General features: G+C 52.1%; 1 protein-coding gene across 7 annotated transcripts in view; it reads left to right on the top strand.

Annotated features, from left to right (window-relative positions):
• Nucleotides 1–17308, top strand: part of ZFAT (zinc finger and AT-hook domain containing) — a 271981-nt gene that overhangs the window by 237255 nt on the left and 17418 nt on the right. For all 7 annotated transcript variants that reach the window (XM_077167748.1, XM_077167742.1, XM_077167743.1 and 4 more), the window contains 2 exons: nt 616–742; nt 3438–3568. In XM_077167748.1, the coding sequence (XP_077023863.1) occupies nt 616–742; nt 3438–3568 (258 nt within the window). The remainder of the gene's footprint in view (nt 1–615; nt 743–3437; nt 3569–17308) is intronic.

The raw sequence follows: 17308 nt of genomic DNA, 5'->3' as shown, positions 1-17308 counted from the left end.
TCCTCCTACCCACACAATTCCTGATGTACAAATATATTTCCTATAGTCCTTTTGTTTCTTATATCTTTCATCTAAAGGTAAGAAGGATGTGAAGTGCTCAGAGTCTCTGAGCTCCGGCCGTGTGCCAGGACTTATGCGATGGGATTTGCGTGTGTCGTGGAGGTAGTGCTGTCCCTTCTCCCACCATCTGCCTGCTGTGGTGGCCCTTCCTGTGTGGTCAGCATGAGGTCCTGTGAAGGGACAGGAGGCCGTGCTGACAGCAGTGGGAGGAGGCAGAGGAGCGCTAGGGGAGCCCCCAGGGGAATATCTAAGTGCCAAATCTCTAACTATGAACAACAGACTTTGTTCCTGAAGGTAAGAGTGTATAGGACAAAGCTTTCCACCCAAACTGGCTTTCAGAAGTCTTGGCACTTGTAAAAAGAAGTTTTCTCTCTGGAGAGTCTATTTATTGGAGCAGCTGATTTCTGAGGGATGCCAGGTAAACGTGATGTTTACTAGGTGTTGCTCGGTTGCGTGCATTTGTGTGCATTTGTTTTGTCATAATACATTATCTTGGAACTTCTGGATACCAGCTCATCTGCTAGAAGGTGACTTCAAGGTTATATTTTTTTTCAGCCGACAATAGAAAGCCCTGAGGAGCCCTCCACCCAGTACCTGCACATCACAGAGGCTGAAGAGGACGTTCAGGGGACGCAGGCGGCGGTGGCCGCGCTCCAGGACCTGAGATACACCTCAGAGAGTGGTGAGAGGGCATGCTCAGAGAGGTTGGGTAGATGCTTGAATGAATGGATTTGGGAATGAATGATGCAGACAGGTGGTCAACTTCACAGCCCCCAACCCCAGCATTAGCCTGCAGGGGCAGCCCCGGCCAGGCCCTTGAGACCTCAGCCTCTGCAGATTACCCAGGAGGAGAGCCACAGCAGAGACGTGCTGTCTGGCACTGTGTGAGACCTCCCGCGCTCTCAGCGTCAGTCCTGAGAGAGAGCAGGCCTTCTGTGCTTTTACCTCCCCAGGGCGGGAGCCGCCCTCACTGAGTGCTCGGGGATGACTGGCCACTTCTGTGTCCTGTTGCCAGGACATCTTCCCCGTTCCGTGCCTCTTCATGGCCCCCTGTTCCTGTCGGCCTATTCTGGGGGTACAGCTGCCAGGCCTCCAGAGCCAGGCGGGTACACGGGTGACATGGGCTCAGTTGAGTGTGGGTGGCCAGGCCTGCTGCGTGCCCACAGAGGGGTGCAGCCCGCGGCTGCCTTGCAGGGTGTGGCCCCCCCCCTCCCAGTTCTTCCAAAAAGCCCCATATCAGAGTTTATGTCAAATGTCATATTTTCAAATGTTAAATCAATTTGAAAAAATAAACCACTATGCCAGCCTAATGGGCATTGAGGCATATTATGCTTAGAAAACATTTTTTCTTCATGGTCTTTTCAAAATATGAACAAAATACAGAGAGTGTTACCTAATGCCACAACCCTGCACATTTCACACAGTTCACACAAATGGGATCTAGAGGAAAGTGTTAGCATGATCAGTGCCAGCAGAGCAGACCTAGGCAATCACCGTTTTCTCCCAGTTTCTGTATTCCTGAGCCCCACATTGGAAAGTTGTACAGAAAACTTCTTTGCACTAGTCTGTTTAGGGAAGACTAATTGGCAGAGATGCGTTCACTGCCTGCCAAGCTTGGGGGAATCTGGAGATGGTGCCTCGTTTCTGCAGCTGGGAGAGGGGGTCTGTCCTGCAGACAGGCGGGCCGAGGTCCTGGTTGTCCAATGCAGTTCTCAGAGCTTAGGGCCTGTCTGGAGGTGCGTTTCCTTCCTGAAGGCTCAGTGGCCTTGGTGACTGCTTGAGACCATCCCCTCCAAAAAGCTCTGCATGTGTGTGCACAAACGCACACACACACACACACGCACACTCACACACTCTTATTTGTTCCTTCTCAAGGTCCTTCAGTGTCTCCTCCTAGCTTGTAGAATATAATTCGGTTTGAAGCTCAGCAAGCAGGACTCTTGCTGTGGCTCCTGGGTTGTGCTGCCTCCTTGTCCTGGGCCCCCCACCCTGCTGCGTGCTCCACCCATCCCCTCTCCCTGCACATCTCAGCTCCAACTGCACTCTCCAGTGCTCCCGGGGCTGTGGGCAGTCACTTTCCCCCTCCTGCCTCCCTTCTCACAGCAATTTTTTCTGTCGAGCTCATCCTCCTCTTCAGTACTCAGATGGTATGTCATGTAGTATGCAGCTAACTTTTCTACCATGTTCATCTTGTTGCCTCACGGGTCCCATTCCTGCTTCCTGTTCTGGAACCCACCAGAGCCCCGTTAAGGTTTGCTTGCACATCTGCTTCAGTCACCCAGGAGCCCTAGGAGCAGAGGGAGAGTGTTAGATCCTTGCCTGTGCTCCCACTGGGAACACAAGCCCTGGCTCACAGGTGGTGTTGACAAAATGGTCATTGGAGGAATGAATGCATGAGGAATTAAAGCCTTATCTCAGCAAGTTTTAAAGGTAAATGTTTCTGTGTTTGGAGTTTTGGCATGGTTGGCCTTAAGGCCTGTTTGAGCACCTCTCTTTAGGGGGAGAAGTCTGGAGAGGGAGGCTGGAAGGATGCAGCCACTACTGTCACTATCTCAGTCAAATACCAGGTCCCACCCTGTATGCAGAGCTCCTCAGAGTCCCCTTCTCTGATCTCTTATTGATGGGTTCACATTGGAATGGGGCCTACAGAAGGCTGTCGGTGAGACTTGATGGTATTATTATGCAAACATAACAGATCAAGCAGTCATTTCCCTTCTAGTGCATTACCGCTGGGGGTCGTGGGCTGGGTCCTGGGGAGTGAGGGCTGGCTCCTAGCTGGGGAGAGGCTTCCGGTGGGGTATGCTAAACAGCTGCCCTCCGGGATGGACTCCATTCTTTTTAGATTACTAGAATAGCAGTATGACCTTACATGCATTTGGAATTATCAGGCACACTGTTTTGATAATTGGGAGATCTTGATGTTTTGCCTTAGCTTGTGTCATTGACTTGGCAGACTTTATTGAGCATGTAGTGTGTGTTAAAGGGAATTCCCTCTGCAGTTGGACATGTTAGCTGGTACTGCCCAGGAGCTCTGTCTCCCACAGTCTGGGGTCACAGAGGTTGGATTTAGAACGCCTGGGCCTCAGTCCACGCTTGTGATGTAGTGGGCCATTTACTTGAGGCACTTCTTTGCTCTCTGAAATGGTGATCGTATTATCATGTCCTCTTCCTCCTCAAGGTGGTTTGTCCTTAAAGAAAGTGCTTTGCAAGCTACTCAGCACTATACAAATTATTCCTGTTGTCAAAATGAGCAATGGCTGAGAACCCGTGCACCCTATGGGGAAGCCTTCATCCACGAGATCGGCGGGGCTGGTGTGTGTTCCGCAGCCTTCAGCTCCCGTGGCCTTAACCGTTGCCGTTTGTTTCTTCCTCGGAAGGTGACAGGCTGGACCCCACGGCTGTGAACATCCTCCAGCAGATCATCGAGCTGGGCGCCGAGACCCACGATGCCACTGCCGTGGCTTCGGTGGTTGCCATGGCACCGGGAACTGTGACTGTCGTGAAACAGGTAACAGCCCCTCCCCTACTAAATAGTCATCTTACACAACCACGTGACCCCTTCCTCTCCCGCCCCTGTTTCTCTAGCTAATTTACTTTTTTTTAAGGTTTTAACTTATCTAAGATACAATTCTTATGAGACTCTGTTTTCGATAGCTCTGTCTGCAGGGGGATTTTGGGACAGGTATTGTATATTTCAGGAAGTCCAGAAACTTTTCATCTGCTTCCTTTCAAAGAATCCCCCAGTGAAGAAGAAAATGATGGTGACAGGTTTACACGTCTCATGGGAGAAGCTTAGGCCATCAGTGGGCTTGGTTAGGGAGAGCCACGGGGCAGGGGTCTGGGGAAGCTGGGAGGGTTTCATTGCAGTCTGTCTTTTTTCTTTTTTAATATTAAACATTAACTGATCAAATCAACACAGCAGTTCTGAATAGGTAAGAAAATGGTCAGTTTTTAATAAAAGTTATTTTGACTTAATATTTACACTGTTGGCTCATTTCCTCTTTTTCGGTCCTCAGGAGGGACTTTACCACCTGCTGAAGTGCAGTGACTTTGGTAATTAGGTTGTCCTGTTTCCCTGTTCACCTACCTCACTACCTCCTGCCTCTTTCCAAAAGATTTGAGCTGGCTTACACAAATACTGAGAAAACAAACAAAACAAATACAGTGGGTATATCAGAATAAGGGAAAATATACAATTTAGAATCAAAACTCAAGTTCACGGAGAAGGCTGAATATGGACAGATCCTTTTATTCATTCGGTCAGTAGTAAGTTGTGCCTACTCAGGCAGTTTTCTCATCACTGCGGCCACAGGAGTGAACCAACCAACCACCATCGTGGAGGCTGCTTTCTAGTGGGTAAAAAGCTAACACACAGATGAATAAGGAAGACAAAGTATGTCAAATGGTGCACATGTGCCGTGGAGAAAAGTCAGACAGGGAAGGGGTGTGGGGTGCAGGTTGTAGGGGACTCTGTAACACTCGAGCAGAGCCCTGGAGAGGTGTGTCTTACTGGAGTGGTCCACGTTTGACTGTAAACTTGGCACTGACTTTCATGGCAGCCAGCAGGAAGGGAGCATGGAGTCACTGTAGGGAGAAGGGGAAGGGAGGCTCGGCAGTGGCTGATAATGAGGGCTCTCCTGGACTCTGGTGCTGCGACCTGCCTTTTGGGCTCGGGTGTGGACAGCCCACTGATGCCTGCAGGGCATTGCAAAGAGAAGACCCGGTGCAGAGCAAGACGTTCAGGCTGCAAAGCTCTCGGGGGAGTCCATACGTTGTGGTCTGGCTTGGGGTTTCTTGATCCACAGACTTGATCCCCAGATGTGATCCCCAGCGTGTCTAGACGAGCGTGTGGACTGCGTGTGCTAAAAGCCCTCCCCTGTGGCACATGTTTGTCTCCATGGGTCTTGGACAGAAGCCAGGCAGTAGGAAGCAGGTCATGTTTCCAGCCTGCGGTGCCTGGTGTTCTGTGATAGTTGAGAACAGATTCCTACCCTTTCAGACTCGATGCTCTTTTAGCTTTTCTTTGTAATTATTAGATGACGGGCTTCAGATTGTCTTCGAAGTCTTTTCTGAAACCCCTGTTTGCGTCTTGGTGTGTGGAGTCCTGAGCTAGGTCTGGTGCTTCAGGAGGGCCCTGACGGGCTCTCGCAGAGCTCTGGACATTTCACACGTGCCACATCCATCTGTGAGTTGAGGAAGGTGCTGTTGGTGGTGTTTCTAGAACTGGGTTGATTTGCTGCTTCTCAGGGACTTGATTTATTGAGCATCCCAGGTAGTGTCATGACACGAGTCCGTGGGGTTAGGATGCAGCTTAGGTGTGCTCCCAGCTGGCGGGCTGACAGCGTGGCAGGGATAATGCTGAATCACATCTGGTAAAGCAGCGTTAACATAACAGGTATGATGTGCTCGCAGCAACGAAACCCTTCAGTCTTCTTTTCTTGTAGAAAACACAGGGCTAGGAGTCATGTGACTGTTTATGGAGTGTCGGTTAACCAGGGGAAATGTCCCCTAGAAATGTGAGGGCTCTAGCCCTGTCTTCTCTGCCTGGCCCGGCCCCTTGCTGCCCGGGCTGGGTCAGGATGGAGGGAGGGTAGAAGGAGTTGGGGCGGCGGGCAGCCCAGCCCACCTGTAGCGAGGGGATTGCAGTGTCTCAGCCTCTCGAAGTGAAAGCCCTGGATTCAGTCCATGGCCATCTCATTTAAATTTAAATATGCCTGTTTTTATTAGATTGGTTTCAATTTCTGTTTTTTCTTCTAATTAGACTCTGGTTTAGGATTTTCAGCAAGGAAATGGTATCTGTTTGGAGTGCTTAAGCAAATTAAATGTGGACTCCAGTGCCCGCGCTGGTGAGCAGTTGGGCTCCTGGATGTGGGGGCCCACCTGCTGCAGCCAGGGCTGCACCTTCCGCAGCTGCCCGAGGGAGGGGCTGTTAGATAGAACTGGTTTGTGTCCTTCTTATTTTTAAAAGAAGATATGAAACATAGGGTCCATGATTTAGACTGTTTAAGTTAGAAGCAGAAACATGTTCTCATTTTTTTTCCCATCACATCTCTGTTTTCTTGAGTGTCAGCATTAAAAATAGGTTCGTGTGGATTGAACTGTTCAGAGAGAAGGATGCGTGCAGGTACCTCCTTCCCCTGGCGGAAGGAGACAGGCGAGGACTTAAGATGCAACCAATTGTGTAACTGCTAAAACCAAAGGGTTTTTGGAATTGATTTTTTCTTTTGCCTTTTGTTATAAAACTGCTTAGTAGGGCAGATGTAAGACCTATCTACATAAGAATATTTTCATAAGCATCTTTCTGTCAAAGTTAGTTATTTAGAAGAAACAAAGACTTCAGAAAGTAAAACACCAATCACCATCACTCTGAGCTCAAAGGTTTAATTACTCTTTTCTGTTCAAGTCTTTCAGGTGAAATTTATTTTGGAGACTGAAAATAATGCTATGTTTTGTTTAGTAATTTACAGTCATTGCAACATCAGACATTTACTGAGCAGTCTCTGAGTGTGAGCCCCTTGGTGTATTTCCTCGGTGCTGCTCTAACACATCACCCAGACCTGGTGCCTCCAACCCCCAGGACTGTGTTACCTGCTGTTCTGGAGGTCAGGAATGCCAGTGGGCTACGTGGCCGGAACCCGGGCCCCTGTGCTGCCACCTGCCTGAAGCCCCGGGAGGCCCTTCATTGACTTTTCCGGTCTGGAGACCGCTCACGTTCCTTCACTCAGGGTCCCCTTCCTCCATTGTCAGAGCGACAGTGGTGATTGAGTCCTTCTGACTTCTACTGCCCCAATGCTGACCCTCCTGCCTCACACTTATAAGGACCCTTATGATTACGTCAGGCCCACCTGGATAATCCAGTGTAATCTCCCTGTGGGCAGTTCCTTAATTGATCACACCTGGGAAGTCCCCGCTGCCAAGTAGTGGACGTATTTGCAGGGTCGGGGATTAGCACATGCGCATCTTGAAGGGGAGGGCGCAACTCTGTCTGCATCGAGTTATAGAGATAAAACAGTCCCTGCTCTCAAGAGGCAAATTGTCTTGGCATGTAAATGATTTTTTTCATTCAACAAATACTTTCTGAGCTCTTTCTGCATGCCAGGTGCTGTTTTCATCCCTGGGGATATTTCACTGAGTAAAACAGATGAATGATACAGTTGAGGAGCTTACATTCTAACTAGGGGAGATAGCCAATCCACATTGATGTGAAAAATAAGTGAATTGGTTGTTGTTGAAGCTGAAAACTTGAAAAAAAATCAAGAACAAGCAGAACTTGTCAGGCGGTATGGACAAGGCTGACCTCAGCAGGCAGATCTGGTGTGGAGTAATGAATGCTGCGGGGAAGGTCCATAGTGCCTTGAAAAGGACGTGGGGGAACCCTGGAGGAGGATCCCGACTTGAACCTGCATCTTGGATGGGGCAGGTGCTGAGCAGGGAGGGCTCGGCGGAGCCTTCCACCCGTGGTCAGCCTGAAAGGGGCGCCCAGACGCAGCCGCTGCCCTCTGGGGGCAGGTGCTGAACATTTCATAAGACTTTCAGCAAAATAAGGGAACAGGGATCTGGAGAGCTCTAGGTGACACTCCGCAGTCTGTGTCCCATTCCTTTGTAAGCATTACGGTGTATGGGTAATCTGCCTGCTTCCCTGCACTGGCCTGAGGGCTCTGAGCCTTTCCAGGTGATGCGACCGACCGAAGGTGCCGGCCACTGGGCTTGCCCTCAGGTGTGGCTGAGCTGAGTTCTCCTCCCTCGTCCCACCCACAGCAAGGCCTGAGGGAAGACCTTCCTTTTGATTGTCCCTTTAACCTCAAGTAACTGTGAGTTCATGAGTTTCTCTTTTCTTTTTCTGGTTGCCATAGAGACAGTTTTTTGTCGTATGCTGCAGAGAAATCTGTCAGTGACTTCAGTGCTGTCCATGGGATGGAGATAAGAGGAGAGCCACTCCTGGCTGGTCTCACGCTCTCCTCTCTGTTCACCTCTCCCCGTCTCAACCCTTCTGACTTCAGATCATGTTGCCTGTTGGTGTGATACTTCGTAATAGCTGATTTTGTTCTCTTATACCTCGTGAAACCCTAGCATCTTTGGGATGTCATTTACTCTATTTTTCCATTATGGTTTTTGTCACTGTTCATCTAAGAAACCCTTCCGAGAAGATTAAGGATATATTTATATTACATTTTGAAGGGACTGGCAGTAGCTGTGGCTTCTCTCCTTTTGGACTGCTTCTGTTTGCTGTTATTACTCATTGTGTGATTGGAATGTCACTTCCATTCCATGCTTACTGACTGTAGTGTAATTACAGCCAGGATGGATCCAGATGCCTGTTGGGCGACCCGAGCAGGGGTCACAAGTGTCCTGCGTGTTGCAGGGTCCAAGTGCACAGGTGTCCCGGCACGCCCGATGCCCTCCGGGGACCCGGTACTGGACTCACAGGCCCGTGACCTGGGTTCCTGTCACAAGACAGGCTTGACACTTATCTTTTATTCCCAGTCCTTTTGATCTTTTGTAAAATACAAAAGCTTCATTGACTACTTAGTTTTTCCTCACTTATCACAAGCCTTGCTATAATAGCCGGTTTTCAACTGCACATTTGTTTTGATCAGCCAGGTTTGGCTTCTGCCTAAAGAACTTGGTGGTACAATTTGTTTGATCCTGGGGCTCTGCCAACTTTAATTATATCAAGTGCGTAATTTTACATACAGGTCGCCACTTAAATGTTTTTCGTAATTCACATTCCTTACACAACGCTTGTTCTGCTGTCACTGGGCTGTGACCTTCAGCACGCAGATTCAGAGACGAAGAAAATCATGCAGGGCTTGGCCATGGGCCACTCTCCTTGTCACTTAGTGCCAACCCCTGTCCTCTGTAAGCCCTCCTTGGCTCTTCCTTAGTCGCCAATACCTTTTCTTTTTCCTTGTCCGAAATAAAACTGCTTTTGGAGATTTCTGTTTCTGGTGTGATTTCTGATGGCTGATATTCCAGACTGCATCCTGTTTCACAGCTTTTTATTACTTGCTGAGCCTCCTTATCCCTTAGTAGCTACTGAAAATTCTATTTCTTTGTGAAGTTTTAGAGTAAAAATAAATTCCATGATTTATACTTGGCCATATGGGAAAAGGCCTGAAAAATTGAAGCTGAAGGTTTCTCTGGTATGCTTTTCTGGTACTTTGTTCCAGACAACACATGTTTAGCCAGCCCAAGGGTGCCAGTCTATTGAACTTTGCTTTGCTTTTAGAGAAAAGCCCTGAGTTTTTCCTGCTCCCCAAGAAGCCGCAGCTTGATGGGTGCTATTTGCAAATTCCTGCTTTATTTGAGTTAAAATACTGTTGAGTGTATTACTGTTTGCTTGGGTGCCCATTTCCTGAGCCCCTTGACCAGGGCAGGTGGTTTTTATTTGCTCCCTTCCTCTCTACAGCTTCACGTGGGGTTGTCCCTGCGGGTGAAACAGTGGGTCCATTTTGGGTCCGCGGCAAAGGCCAGGCTGTGGCGGCCGTGTGGGCAGGAGCCAGCGCTGTGGCCAGTCACGGGGGTGTGTCGCAGGCCTGCCTGCCTCCAACCTTGGGCAGTATGCGACATCCTGGCCTTCTCCCCACCCCCACTGTGCCCTGGCCTCAGCCTGGCGAGAGAACTCCCCCAGGAGAGCCTCCGTCCACACCGCCTTCCCCTCCCTGCTTCCCCACCCGCCCTCCCCTCCCCTCTGCTGAATGGCGCCCTTGCCACTCCTCACCAAGCTGAAACCTGGTCTCACCTTGCTCTCTCTTGCCCCCACTTCACCACTTATTTCCATTAGGCCCCCTGCCCTCATGGTTAAGCCCCTGCAACTCAAAAGGGCGTCCCGGGCCAGTAGCCTAGGGGTCAGAAAGATGTTAGAAATGCTGAATCTCCAGCCCCCTGCCTTGGGAATCAGAATCTGAACTTTAACAAGACCTGGAGGCAGCGTGTGCACCTGGGAAGTGGATGCCCCCTCCCCCAGGCACATTCCCTCCCCCAGCCACACCCCCTCCCCCAAGTGTGTCCCCTCCCCCAGGCACACAGGAGCTGCCCTTTCCTGGGCTCCATGCTTCCCCTCCTGCCCCTCTCACACCCAGTCTTGACCCAGCACACACAGTGATCTTTTAAAGCTGCAAGTCTGATCACAGCATCCCTTACATGAAACCCTCCAGTAGTTTAGGAACTCCCCATAATCTCTGAACAAAACCTCGCCGTGGCCTGCTGGAGCTCCAGCCACAATCCAGCCTTTGCACCATCTGTGCCTGCCGGGGTCCTGCCCAGCCCCTTCATGGCAACCTTGACACTCGGACCTTGACATGTGACGACCTTGACACTCAAGCCCTTTGCTGGCTGCTCCCGCCTACCCTGTCCTGACCACCTCCTCCCCTTCTTTACACCCAGTCTCGCCTCCCTGTTCTGCTGGCTTCTTGGCACTCACAACTGTCAGAAATGGTCTTGCTTTACTTACTTATAGGCCCTCTCACCCCGAGTTATCAGTGAATTGAGAGCAGGACTGCCTCTGTCTTCTTTATCATGCTGCCCCCCCATTCTGGGATTCTAGTAGATGCTCAGTATGTGTGTGTTAAATGAATGCATGGGAAATGCTGATATTACAGTAGACTTAAAACCCTGCACTGTCTCCCACTGCCAGCGACCGTATCTGTGCCCTGTGACACGGGGACAAGGCTCTACCCAACCTAGTCCCTGCCTGTCCCCCCTGCCTCTTCTCATCACCACCCACTCTCTGCACACGTGACCTTGCTGCAGCTTCTAGAACCTGCTATCCTTTCTTTCCTCCTAGCCTGTGGGCAGCAAGCAGGCTGACTCCTACCGAGTTTCCGGGTCCCATGTGAGCCCAGGGGTCGTGGCTGTCATGTTTAGTGCTACATCTTGCTCTGAGCCCGGTCGTAGGTGTCCGCCAGGTAAATACATGCTAAATTGAAATGAAAGGAATTGTTCTCGCTTCTTCCTCAACCAGTGTGCTCCTCTTGTGTGGCTGCCAGGGTCTTCCCCACACTCCAGTCCGTCCGTGTGCACTCTCCCCTCCACAGCTTCTCCCACCACTGCCGAGGCCAGGCCAGCAGCCGGCAGAGGTCCCAGAAGCACCCCTAGCCCCAGGACCTGCTGTCTGGCAAGCCGACCTGAGACAGGCATTGTCCATGAGGTTCACGTAGTCACAGGGTTCCCTGGGAGCTGAGTCGGGTGAGAGGGCTGACGGCACAGGAAGGGTGAGGGTTTGAGCTGTTCCAGCTGTGGAAACGTATCTCACAGTGGTAGGAAATTAACACAGGTGCAAATGACCCGCCACCTGGGAGCAGAGAAGCACTTTGTTACTACAGGGCATGGCCGCAGTACCTGGTGACCTGGGCAGCCCCGCGGTTGGTGGGGTGTGGGTGCTTGGTGGCTGTGGTCACAGCAGCGGTCAGTCTTCTCAGTTACACAGAGTTACTTGGAGAGGTGGGTCACATCAGGACTGGAGAGCAGAAGCCGAGCCTTCTGGAGGAGAAGTTCTCCTCGGCACGCACATAAAACCAGGCCTGAGCTTCCAGCCTGCCTCCTGCTGCTCCGTGCCACATTGCCAACCCCTCGGTCCTGCTAGCCAACGCTTCGGATAAGTCTCAGGTCATTTCTCTGGGGAGCCCTGCATGACATCCCCAGTGTGGCACTTGGTAACAGTGATGCTGGGGACATCAGTGAGCTTCCCCTCTCCAGGAGCAGGGGCGCAGGCCCAGGAGCTGTGAGGGCACCCCCAGACTCACACAGCCACACCACACACACATATAACACATACACATCCCCACACATACACACACACCCTACGGGTATCACACAGCCCCCCCCCCACTCACAAATACACATCCCCACACAAACATACCCACACCCACATACTCACACAGCCACACCACACACATACACACCCCCACGTACTCACACACACACTACGGGTATCACACAGCCCCCCCCCCCACTCACAAATACACATCCCCACACATACTCACACACCCACATACTCACACAGCCACATCCACACACATACATACCCCCACCCACATACTCACAAATACACATCCCCACACACACGTACCCACACCCACATACTCACACAGCCACATCCCCACACACACTCACACACCCACATACTCACACATCCACATCCACACACATACACACCCCCACGTACTCACACACACACTACGGGTATCACACAGCCCCCCCCCACTCACACATCCACATCCCCACACACACTCACACACCCACATACTCACACAGCCACACCACACACATACACACCCCCACGTACTCACACACACACTACGGGTATCACACAGCCCCCCCCCACATACACACACACAGATACATACCCCCACATACTCAAATCCCCCCCACGCTCACACACAGCCGCACGTGCTGGCAACGAGCACCCTGTCCCCTAATGCCTGGCACTGAACAGAACGGGAACTCAGTATATGTGGCTGAAAGGTCAGTGAAATGAAGGGTCATGCACAGCAAACTCGTCTAAATAGCAAAAGAGGTTCACAGGCACGAAGCAGCCTCCACCTGCCTCCCTTCCTCTCATACAAGCACCGGGGCTGGCGGATCCGCTGTAACGTGCCCTGGGCTGGCGCTAGGATAACTCGGCGCAGATGGCTGCCCAGCACCTGCTGCCAGCCCCGCTCCCATGGTCAGGGCAGCACGGGGGGCAGGGGTGGGGTAGGCTGGACCCCCTGGCCTGGGAGACGGGGTGGGGTCAGCCAGGCCCTGGGAGCTGTGTCGTGCGGCAACAGTCCTCACGCTGCGCACCTGCCCTGCACCAGGCTGGGCCCCGTTGCCCCTCTGCATTCTCACTCACTCTCGGGGACCATGGTACTGTCCCAGTTTTACCGCAGCGTGTGAGAGAAGGCTCATTTTTCCCTGGAGTTCACCTATGCTGCAGCTTGGCCCTTGGCAAACTCGAAACAGGGTGCCCGAGTTGGGGGCTGCCTCTCTCTGCCTCCCGGGATGCCTGTGTCCAGCCTGTCTGCCTGACCGTCATGGACGCTGTGCTCTGCCTGTGACGCCTTCTGCCCATGCCTTTTCGCCCTTCTGCTCTCACGCCCCTGGCCAAGCCCATGGCGCACCCGAAGCTGGGTGTCGGGCAGAAAGGCCGCAGCCCGTGTCACCATCCTGAGCGCCCTAAGAGACAGCTGGCCTTTTGTCCCTCGGTCCAGGGCCGCGGTGAGGTGGGGCCCCTGCAGAACGGCCCGGCGCACCTGAGCTCAGGAGCAGCCGCTGTGGCACCCAGCCAGGCGTGGGTGCGAGCACCACAGAGGCCCGGCCGCCCGTGGCCAGTAGCCTTGGCAGCTCGGGGTTTGGACCGTTGATGGGATCTATATTTTCAGGAAGGAAAAAGTAGCACCCAAGAGAAAACCCGGGTGGGGGCGCCCGCCACCTTCCCTGTGAACGATGGCTGCTGCGGCGGGATGAAGCAGCCCAGGCCCCTACGCTACCTTCCTTTTCAAAAGGCCATGACTCTTCAGCTGATGTATGGGATGCTTGCTTCCTGTCTCTGAATGTATTTTGATATCTCCACGTTCTTGCGCATAATACCTTCCCCTCTTTTTTTTGTCTGGTATATACATACACATTTCTAGAGTTAGGAATTTGTGATGTTTTTACTAACTGCATTCATGCGTACCTTTTCTTTCCACTGTAAATTCAGGATAGTATGTACCTTTTCTCTTCATTTCCAATGCATATGACTTCACTCTTAACCTAGGGTTGTGAAGGTAAGTGTGCTGCTGTTAGCCCTGCACATGGCTCCGTCAGCCCCCTTTGGAGAAGCTTAGAGGAAGCTATTGCTTGGTTACTATTTAAGCAGTGAGTGAAACCCTGATTGCTGGAGAGAATAAGGCTCCTTCCCAGAGCTTCAACCCACAGGGGGCTGTTCTGCCTAAAAGAATCTACTGCAGTGCTCTTTTTCATTCTGTCACTCAGTTGTTTGGATTTCTGTCTGCAGCCCTCTCATTCTTACCATATTGTCAAGTCTGAGAATTTCTGAGGTGAAAGGGACCTTAGAAGATATTGAGTGTTTGGGAGGGATTAATCAGTCAACCCTTTGAGTTTGGCGCCAAATGAGAAATAAGACATGAATCAATTGATGGAAATAAGAGCAGCAGCCCTGTAAGAGATTAAGAGAACCGAGGATGATTTAGCTGTATAGTCCCAGGCAGAGCTGGGCAGTAGCAGGGCAGGTCTTTCGAAGGGGGCAGTTCTCTTTCCAGCCTCCACCAGAGTGACACAAAGTACGTTCTCGTTGGAACAGGACAGAGAGCCCAGAATACGCCGAGGTGTCTGGGAACTCAGCACGGGAGAAATGTGACATTCCAAGGCAGAGAGTGGATGGCTTGTCAGACGGCTGATTGCATGCATGGCTTACGCTGAGAGGTGTCCAAAGCAAATGTTACTCTTATGTAGCTGCTTGTCCTTATTTCCAACCAAGGAGCATGACGGGATGCTTTTCCTGTGGACTGTCTGGCAGCTCCGGGAAAGCACAGTCCTCCAGGGCTGTTCCCGAAGACCTGCCATCCTCTGGTTTCTCAGCCACCTCTGAGGCAGCCACCAGCCTGCCCATCTGCCAACCCCATTGAAATAACAGCTGAGGAAAGGCTCACTGAGCCCTTTTCCGCACGAGGGCCTTCTCCATGCAGCGTTCGTGACGTCAGACCTCTGCCTTCCCTCAGGAAGTCTGCCTCGAGAGCCTCCGTGTCCGTAACTGCTCCCCGTGGAGCTCATGGCATTCACGCTCCAGAGGAACTTTCCTTTATTCCTGTTGGAGCTGAACAGAAGTAAAAACCAGGCTGGGCACTCCTTCCCTCCTCTCTTCCAGGGCTTTGGAGAGAATATTTTGGCTGAGCACCAGCCATCATCTGTTGCCTCTCCACTTGGTGAGTTGCTTCCAGAACGTTCGGCTTTGCCCACAGCACTTTTTAGAGCACCTGCCTTGCACGGTGCTGGTAAAAGTTCTTTGCTTTTGAAGGAAAGCATTTTCTCACCCCAAATGCCATTTATACTTGTGGTTTTCAGAAGTGGACTTGAGGCATCCCAGAGCATTTGGAAATGTCTCATGCTTTCCCCTAACTGGCCTTTTCCCATTGTATCCTTTCTGTGACTCTGCCCTTTCCCTCCTCTTCACTTTCCTGCTTTCTTTTTTTTTGTCTTCTTTATGTTTCCCAGTTATAAGGTACTATATCATTCTCCAAATTTAGAAAACACAGAAAAACTGGAAAGAAAGAAAAAATGCACACAGATAATGTTGATATCTTTCCTCCCAGGTTTACTTGTCATGGTTTTAAAAATTCACTTAGTCAGCACTTATGTGCCCGATCCTGCCCCATGCCAGCTGCAGCTTAGGTGCTGGGAATAAAGTGGGCAAAGGTGCAATCAGGGCCCGTGCCTTCATGAAGCTTATAACATACAGGTAAATGGGTCATGCGATTTCAGGCAGTGCTGGTGCAGGGAAGGAAATGGAAAGCAAGAGTGACAGTGGCTGCCTGGAAGGGCCTGTTGGAGGGGGTGACGTCCAAGCTGGGCCTGAGGAAGTGAGGGTGTGAGCAGAGCAATGGACCTGGGGTGGGACGCTCTCAGCGGGCAGGCGTGTGTGTGCAGGAGGCCCCAGGTGGACAAAATCAGGTTGGGCAGGGCAGTAAGTGGGGGAGGTGGCCTGAGAGGGTGGGGGCGGTGCATCCGCAGGGCCTTCCCAAGGACACCCCTGGGTTTGCTCAGCGTGGCAGGCGTGGCTTTGCATGCTGCTTTCCTTCACACCAGCGGCAGTTTTCTTATTTATCAGACATTTTAGAGCATGTGCTAAATGCTCAGTATGTTTCTGCAGTGGCCATCTCTGTACATCTGGGTCACCGTGTGGACACGTGCAGGCTTAGATTTAGACCCCACCCCCTATTTGCTTCCCAACTCCCCTTCTCTGCATCTTTGGGGAGTCCCCGGCGTCTGACAGCGTCTGCAGCTGTGGACAGGGTGAGACTGGAGCAAGGACAGCGACCCCAGCCTGGTTCTGTCTGGAAACATCCACTTTGGTGCCCGCAGGCATGGCCAGGAGCCCAGAGGCTGCAGTGGCCCCAGGTGTGATAGATGCCGCCCCAGGGGTCCGTGTTGCACCAGCAGGCTTGTCGGGAACGCCCAGCTGTCACACCATCTTCTCATTTGTGCTTCATTCAGAAAATCTGACACACTCATTCAGGGAGCAGGGACTCCCTGCTTACCTTCTGCCGATGTATTGAGGTATGGGAGAGTAAAGGCCAGGCTGCGCCTTCTCCAAGGCTGGGAAGTGATGGTTAAGGCCCACTGGGGGTTCTGTGATGGGAATCAATCTGTGGGAGCCCCAGCTTGGGGAGGCCAGAGGGTTTCCTGGAGTAGAGGGCACTGACCTGAGTTCTCAGAGGTAAGACGGAATCTTCCAGGCAAAGGGCATCCTGGGAAGGCTGCAGGGAGGCTTGAGGCAGGTGGAGCAGAAGGGCAGATGTCCAGGGCCGGGGGTTGGGGGTGCTGCAGGTGCTCAGGAAACACAGCTGAGTATGGAGTGGAGCTGGAGTGGCAGCGGGCCGGCTGAGGGCCTTCCTTGCCCGTCCAGCTCAGGCTTCCTGAGGGCTGCGGGAAGCTGCTGACCATCACACAGAACCTGCCAGAAAGACCCCACGCCTGAGACTCTGCTTGGCTCAAGTTCCAGAACCACCATTCCTAGCAGAGGGGACTTTACTTATCTAACTCCCTGACACCCAGCTTCTCAGGGACCTACGGCCGAGTCCTCCCTGCCCCACTGCCTTCACGGGCTGCCTAAGAATTCAAGGCAGTGGTGTGCAGGCGCCCAGGGAGCCATGCAGGGCCTCCTGCTGAGGTCGTTATTAGATGTGACTGTCACGCAGGGAGAGAAGTGGTATCCTGAGTACAGAGAAATGAAAAGGAGTGTGAGGAAGGACACGTTTCCTCTACCTGGAGGCCCCTGGGACTTACAGATAGAGACGGGGCTAGAAATTGGACAGTGATGGAGGCACATGTATAGAAACATGCACGTCACCATCCCCATACCCTGTGTGCACACGTGCATGTACATACACACGTGCACACGTGCACTCTTTGTACCTGCACATGTGCACACACAGGCATCTGCATATAAGTGCACCCACAGACTGTACAGGCCCCCACGCGCACGCTCACCCACACCTCTACAGATGCTCACGCGCACACTGCACGCGTCTGGCCCCGCCCCTCG

Source organism: Tamandua tetradactyla, chromosome 6, assembly GCF_023851605.1.
Source record: "Tamandua tetradactyla isolate mTamTet1 chromosome 6, mTamTet1.pri, whole genome shotgun sequence".
In the NCBI taxonomy this organism is placed as follows: domain Eukaryota; kingdom Metazoa; phylum Chordata; class Mammalia; order Pilosa; family Myrmecophagidae; genus Tamandua; species Tamandua tetradactyla.
This window is presented reverse-complemented; position numbering and strand designations above follow the sequence as displayed.